The sequence below is a fragment of the Balaenoptera ricei genome, chromosome 11 (assembly GCF_028023285.1).
Source record: "Balaenoptera ricei isolate mBalRic1 chromosome 11, mBalRic1.hap2, whole genome shotgun sequence".
NCBI lineage: Eukaryota > Metazoa > Chordata > Mammalia > Artiodactyla > Balaenopteridae > Balaenoptera > Balaenoptera ricei.
This window is the reverse complement of record NC_082649.1, coordinates 93987531-93995394: the sequence shown is the minus strand read 5'-3', so window position 1 is coordinate 93995394 and position 7864 is coordinate 93987531. Positions and strand designations below refer to the sequence as shown.

Below are 7864 nucleotides of genomic sequence, written 5' to 3'. Positions count from 1 at the left end.
CCACCATCACAATTTGTTCAGGGCGCGTCTAGGCTACAGATGCCAGCAACTGATGGCACCCGGAAACTCCTTCTCCCTCCTCTGCCCCCTCCCATGGCCCACACCCATTTATCTGAGGGCGCAGGACCTGCTAACACAGCAGAGAAGGGTTAATGCATCCCCAGAAAACTGAGAATTGCTGCTCAGCTTGTAGGGAATAGTGGATGCCCCGTTTTTCTGTCAAATCATGTGCCTGGTACTGTGTAAGTAACAGAGGCGCTATACATACTCTAGTTGACTGAAGCACGTAAAGAAAATAGAAACGCAGTGCTGGAAAGCGCCCAGAGAAAACTTGATTACCTTGTCACCCAGGAGCAAACGTTCATTTCAACTCCTGAATAGAACAAAGCATCTTGAAAGAGAATGAAAATGCAGATGAGACAGTTATCAGATAGTGGCTATCAGGACAAGAGAGATCCTTCACTTGACAGCAGTTTAGTCCTCGGGAGTTTCGGTTAAGGCTCGTCCAGAATTGCCCGCTCACAAATGCTCCTTGATATTTGCTTAGAGTAGCCCTGCTGCCATCCCATCGTCAAGGAAACTGGCTGTGAGTTTTTAACCATTACAGCTGCGATGATGAAACACTGAAGGAGATCCGTCTCTAAGTCAAAAAGTGCACCCAGAGATAAGGTTCACTTTCAATGCCCTGCGGCTGCTTCTGATGACATGGCACTGCACTTCTCAGTAAGTGGGGATCCAAGGCTGATTCATCTCAGAGTGAGTGAGCAAATGTCTCTTTCTCTCTAATAATACCCTGGGCTCCACCTCCTAATAATTTCATTACATGGTGGGGGCGGAGGGGGGATAGGAAAAGTGACAGAGAATGATTTATAAATATATGGCAAACTTTTAAATAAAGAAAAGGGGAAAACAAAACCCCTTGAAACTCTATTACTAGCAGGGACAGAACTAATACTGGTGCTATGGACATGGTATCAGGCAGGTCATATAGACTCTGGGTGTAGCATTCTATTCCTGTGTGTTGGCTAAGTAACTGAGGTGTGCAAATCCGTGCGAAGGTGAGTCACATTAAAATAACCTACAGGTTTTGTTGATGCTTGTGTAAGAGGCTTGTTTCCCACCGTTGCAGATACTTTAGTGATTAAAATGAGAACATGCGTTCTGCCAAGATTTCTGAGGAAATATGTGAATTTAGAAAATAGGGTACAGGATATAATAAAATATCTCAATATTTTGAGGAAGTTTCAGTTAATTGAGAAAGCTACAAATTAAGAAACAAAAACAACAAAGAAGGAGATGATTGCACTGCCTCTAACTGAAGGCATTCTGCTTTTTGTTTCTTCTGGGGCTTCTAGGATTTTCAAGGATTTTCTAGGATTTGTATATAAAATGTACAAAAACTTGCTGAAATATCTCACTTGGTTTTATGTTCACTAATTCAATTTTCACCCAAAGCAATGTAAACATATTTCCATGTATACAGAAGAAATGGATGGAATGAAAAAAAAAAAGGAGAAAGAAAGGAAGACAAAGAAAAATCAGAATCTCTTATTACTCTATTAGCCTAAAATTCATCAACACATGTAAAATGACTGCTTTTATAGCCATATTGATTACTGTATTTGATACCCAATTTAATGAATTATCAGGCCGAAAATTCCATTACCTGGTACAACGTCTACTTCTTGTAAAAGGGTATGCCCTCTTTCACAGTTATTGCAAACTACGTTAATGTATGTAGCTATTGGTTCAAAGTTTGCATTTCAAACATAATCAAGTTTTGGAATACAAATCACCTCATTTGTTTTCATTACTTGAAATGCTGCTTGGGGAAATTTTTAGGCAAGTTACCAAAAGTATTACACCTCCCCCCAAACAGACCAGGCTTGTAACATGTTCCCAGCCTGCTGTGCTCTCATCTAACTTGTCCCTATGCTAGGTTTTACCCTAAAGAGCTTGACATGTTAAGCGTTGTGTGTTAATTTGCCTTTACTCTGTATAGGGCCAGGCATGTGCAGCACCTGCCCTGCACCTGACACTGTGCTAGGTGCTGATGGATGTGGTCCTGGCTTTCTGCTACTGAGTACAGTCGTGGGAAACAGGAGCACCGCAGGAGACAGGTAAGCCCGGGAAAGGGGGTGGGTTTGGGGAAGGGAACGCATGGATGTGGGATGACAGTGCACCATGTGCAATTCGCTAGAAGACATCCAACCACTGGGAGATTTGCAGCAAACTCCTTCTGCCAGCAGTTTCCAAATACTCAGGGTGGCAGCACCTTTTCTGCCTTGGCTAACGAGTGTTTATGACTGTGGCAACAATTTGAATCCCTGAGTTACATTTTAGGACTATTTCAGAAAATTAATCAGAAGTTCCGTAGCAGGAAAAAAAAAAGTTGCCTGCCTTACATATGGTCCTTATTACTCACTTGTGTTTTTAGGAGTGTGTAGATTTCTCATTTGGGGGTAAGGCAACATACCTAGCTACCTAGCTAAACATGTCATTTGCATTTTACACCTTGGGTTATTTATTTATTCTTCATCCCCCAAGAGATAGGTTTTATTGCTGATTACAGTGTACAGGAAAAAAAAAAAAAAAAAGAAAAGAAAAGACGAAGTAAAAAGTAAACTCTACTTTCAAGGGCTTAACAGACCATGAATCCTCTCAGTTGCTTTTCAATTTCTGTGCACTGAGATTGAGTTTGAATTCACTGTCACCACAGTTGACTCAAACAGTTTCTTTAAAAAGGGTAAACTCAACTTTGGTTATAAAAAACAAATGTACCGGGCAGCAAAATATGTGGGAAAGAGAGTGGGGAAAATATTGTCTGAACTTCAGTAGAATCTGATGAATTCTCAGGAACACTGGGGAAATTTGTCACCAATTGTCAGGACTTCACCCAACTTTCTAGAAACATCTGTAGTGCAAGAGATGGTGCTCCGGTTTCCTCTAAATTTCAAAGAATATAACACCTACTAGAAGCCAGATTCTCAGAGAGCGCTCGAGAAATTTTAGATTGACTCAGCGAAATGTCACACGAACAGTAGCCCATGGGCTCTCTAAGACACTGAGCGTGCATTTTTTTTTTTTCTTTTCTTTTTTTGGCTGCATTGGGTCTTCGTTGCTGCACGCAGGCTTTCTCTAGTTGTGGGGAGCAGGGCTACTCTTCTTCGCGGTGCGCGGGCTTCTCATTGCAGTGGCTTCTCTTCGTTGCAAAGCACAGGTCCTAGGCACGCAGACGTCAGTAGTTGTGGCCCGTGGGCTCAGTAGTTGTGGCTTGCGGGCTCAGTAGTTGTGGCTCGTGGGCTCTAGAGCGCAGGCTCAGTAGTTGTGGCGCACAGGCTTAGTTGCTCCACGGCACGTGGGATCTTCCCGGACCAGGGCTCGAATCAATGTCTCCTGCACTGGCAGGCGGATTCTTAACCCCTGAGCCACCAGGGAAGCCTGAGCGTGCATTTCTGACAATCGTAAGTAGGAAACCCATGTTTGCTGCATTCTGCTGAATCTGAATCTTATTTTAACAATTTAATGGTTTTCTGCTGGATTTTAATTGGTAGCCATGAAAAGAATGAATTGAACATGTCATTCTGACATATTTTTAAGGTAGTGAAATAGCCTATTACACAATGAAATATTACCCAGTTGACATCTATATAGCAGTATATCTTTGGATTAAAGAGATGACCCCAAGAGATTCAAGCTGTTTTTCCAGTAAGGGTGATTGCTATGCCTGGAACCAGAAATATTAAGGCGACATGAGCAAAGGCTGAAGGTGCTTTCAGGGAACAAGCACAGCAAACAGAATTATAGAAAATACGGGATCAACTGTCAAAACTCCAGTAATACCCAGCCTTGTGTGGAATTTATCTGGCCCACAAAAAATTGTCATTCTTGGTAAAATTTATACTCCCACTTGAGTATCTTATGTTACTTATAAGACAACCATTTTTCATTCCAACCTATCATCCTGTTTAAGAGAAAATATCACAATAAGATGGGGGAAAACAGTGTATGGCTGTTTTATGGCCAAATAATTAATCATCAGAAAATTTTTGAATGATTAAATTTGAAAAATAATTCTATTTTCAACAGCTATAAAATCAGAACACATAACAAATTCTAGGGGAGACTGCTTGGTTGTATAAAATATTCAATTATCTCCCCACTGAGACATTCAATAGTTTATTACTTCAACAATTTAATTGCAAAGGATAGACATTTATTATTTTTACACGTATGGTTATAACTTACTACTTACTCTGCCAGGCAGTAGAAGTCACTCCAGAATATCAATGTTACATTTTTTTTCTGACCTAGAATTCTTCCTGTTAATGATGATTACTGCCAAGTTAGAACACATGTGATATTATTTCCGGAAATGCTGACATTTCAAAGACATCACCTTCTAAACTTGAAGAGGAAGCTATCTTTGTTGTCTGTTAAGGATTTTTAATTTTTGCTTCTCAGGCTCACTAAATTACTAATGCTTCCCTTTAATTCCTTAACATTCTCACTTATTGAAACCTTTAAAAATACTAGAATACTTGCTTTTATTGTCACTGTTGTTTTAAAAATTCTTTTTCTACATGGTGTGAAATCATCAGAGAGAAAGAAACAGGATTATTCTTATCAAAAGCGGCATAACTCTGATTAGTAGTACTTAAGTTTATTTGAAAAAGGAATTAAATGCTTTGTGTGCTGTTTCTATGTTGTGACATTTTACTAATTTCATTAGCAAGTTAAGCAGTGATAACAGTAAGTTAAGTCGTAAAAGTGAAGAAAGCGTGGTTTTTGTACTTCCTGAACGTATCCATTTAGCCAAGTTCTATCTTCTGTGGTTCTACCAGAATTGTTTGGAAAACACCAAACCATTTAAATAAATCTTTAAATTGAAAATCATGTCATTTAAATTAGTATAGAACAAAGGTTTTATGGTTGGAAGATCTGAGATTGGGTCTATGCTCCATGATTTACCAGACACGTGATTTTTGGCAAATTATTTAACTTTTTAGACACCTTTTCACCATTGTAAATTGGATAATAATCACACACCATTTCACTGGTGGGGAGGCGCCGGAGGTAGCTCATGAGAGAAAACAGGAAGAACTGCTTTGTAAAAGTGAGGGCAGCACACAGCAGGTGGAATGTTATTTTTGTTCTTTAAGTTCATATGAAAAATGCCTTTTGAAATTTTCGGAGGAAACACTCAAGATTTCTAATCTACAATTCCCAACAAGAGATCCTCCACTCTTCTTTCACATGTAAAAAAAAGTTGCTGAAATGACCTAACCACTTTTTCAGATGGCCACACTTGAGTTATGCTAACTTTTCTACTCTAGATTCCTTTTCATTGTCCGCTTATTTCAAATAAATAGAAATATTGTTTTTATCTTCTCCAGGCCTATAACTATGTTTTCATTTTCTTTTATAGTCTGTTCCTTTCTGGCTTCATCAAAAAATTCAGCCTCTTCACAGTTCAAAGTACCACACACATTCTAGGTTTGTGATACAAAGTTTCTCTTTCCCACATTAAAACTGTTTTAGATTTAAGTTTCTTGCCATGTTGGCTCATATTTAAATAGTTATTAATGAAACTGGCAATGGTATTTACTTTCAATTTGATTAACTCTGCCTAGAACTTTTACTGTTCAAAGATCTGCTCTGGTCTCCCGCTGAATAGCAATCCTCTCCTATTTTCTTTCTTCTCTTCTGGCTTTGCAAGGCTGTGTGCAAGGCCACCAGAGATGCCTTTCCTCACTTGTGTGTGTGTCAAGAACCCTAGTCCATCATTTAGGACTCGATTCAGAAGTCCCTTTGCTCCTACTGTGCCCCATAAACATCTTTATGGGAGCAGCTTTTAGACTGGAATTACAATTATCGAGTTACACTTCATTCTGCCCCTCAGATTACGGATCCACACTGGCAAGACAAAGCCTAAGATTTTTTCATATTGGTATTTCTAACATGTAACAGAAAGTTCATAAATGTTCGTTAAATGGCAAAATGACTACATTTTTCTTTAGAAAGGAGCTGCCAGTTTTTCTTTAAAATGGCAACAGGTGGCAATTTGGATTTTTGTCTCTGTTTTCTGCAGGATGTGATCATCATGGCACCTGCATCACTGATTCTTTTGGCGGCCACAGTGATACTGCAAGTAGACTTACTTCCTGATAAAAAATGTAAGCACCGTCTATTAAATTCAATATTTCTTTTTTTGAGAAAAAGTACATTACAAAAAGGATAGCATTATTTTCTCCTAAATAATAATTAACTAGGAAATGATCATTTTTAAAAAAGGGATGGAACATTTATTCTTATCAGAATGCAAACTCTTTAAACCTGCTATATTTTAAGAAAGCAAAGTCGGCTGAAATGCACACTTTATGCTGCAGTTTACCCACACTTCATATTCCAAGTGTGGGTAAATGGGCACTCAGAATAAAGCTGCAGCTGATGGCCGTATTTGGAACGTCTTCCCAGGCAAGGGAACGGTTCCAAGTCCTCACAACCAAAGAATAAGAAGCTTCCAGTACGTTTGCTTCAGAAACTTGTTGATCAATGGGTTTAAGAAAAAAAGAACTGTCACATGGTTCCCCCATCAGCACTGTCTAAGAGACCTTGCTATGACCACGACAATCTTCTGTATCTGCACTGTCCAGTGATAAGTGACTATCGAGCACTTGAAATATGGCTCATGCAACGAAGACAATGAACATTTGAGTTTATTTAAATTAAATAGCCACATGTGGCCAGTGGCTACCATAATGGGCAGTGCAGTACAGAGCCTGAGAATACTGTATGTGGCAGGTGTGGAAGCAGAGTCGGGGAAGGCTACTGAATATTAAAGGTCAGTGGAAACATCCTCACATGTAGTAAATTAATCAAAGGAGGTTTCATAATTGTACAATATTGTAATTTTAGCAAAAATTATAAAGTTGTATAAACATATGCCCAAGAAAAAAGATAATGAATGTATCACATGTTAATGTCACTCTGGGTGATAGAAGTGTGGGTAAATTTTCCTTTTCGTGTTTGATCATTTGTGCTTTCCAAGATTTCTAAGAAGAACAGGCATTGATTTTGTAATTTAAATGAAATCTTTTATTTTGTGAAAGCTTTTATTTTCAAGGCAACATTAGAGAGCGGTTCATTAACGGGGGGAATAGAACACTTTTCTTTCTATAAATGCCTATTTGAGTAATTTTGCTCACAAGTTTTTTTGACCTTGAATAATAAGAAATAAATCCATTTAACATCATGAACCAGTACATATGCAAATATGTGAGTACACTTATATAATAGAAACAAGAGGTTCACGAAACAGTACTTCTTATATATTTGATGCACCTCGTATTTTCTATTCTATTTTCTTCCATGTCATTAAACACATTGCTACCCACAAACTAATACATTATTGTAGTCCATTAATGGATAATGACCCTTTGAAAATTATGCTTGTATTGAGTAATGATATAGTAAAATATTCAGATTTCAATAAAATACCTATAGATGTTATAGGTAAATACCTGGGCAAAGTAAAAAAAAAAAAAAAAATGAGTTAAAAACAGTTCTAAGGAAACTTTTCCCAAGATTATTTCAGGCTACATTCTGATAGCCATAATAAAATACTATACTACACAACAAAATACTTAACAACTTTAAAATGTTATGTATAATTAAACATTGTGTGGCTTTTTTCTTTTGATCTACAGTTTTACTTCTCCCACCCGTCAATTTCACCATTAAAGCTATCAATTTAGCTCAAGTTCTTTTACGCTGGGAACCAAATACTGATCAAGAACAAAGAAATGTCCAGCTAGGGTATCACGTGAAAATAAATGCTCCACAAGAAGAAGATGTAAGTGTT

The 7864-nt window shown here is 38.1% G+C and overlaps 1 protein-coding gene across 1 annotated transcript in view; it reads left to right on the top strand.

The window, feature by feature from the left end:
* Window positions 1–2057: 2057 nt before the first annotated feature.
* Window positions 2058–7864, top strand: part of IL5RA (interleukin 5 receptor subunit alpha) — a 32784-nt gene continuing 26977 nt past the window's right edge. Inside the window, exons 1-3 of the mRNA XM_059940606.1 lie at window positions 2058–2120; window positions 6092–6176; window positions 7710–7855. Of these exons, the coding sequence (XP_059796589.1) occupies window positions 2058–2120; window positions 6092–6176; window positions 7710–7855 (294 nt within the window). The remainder of the gene's footprint in view (window positions 2121–6091; window positions 6177–7709; window positions 7856–7864) is intronic.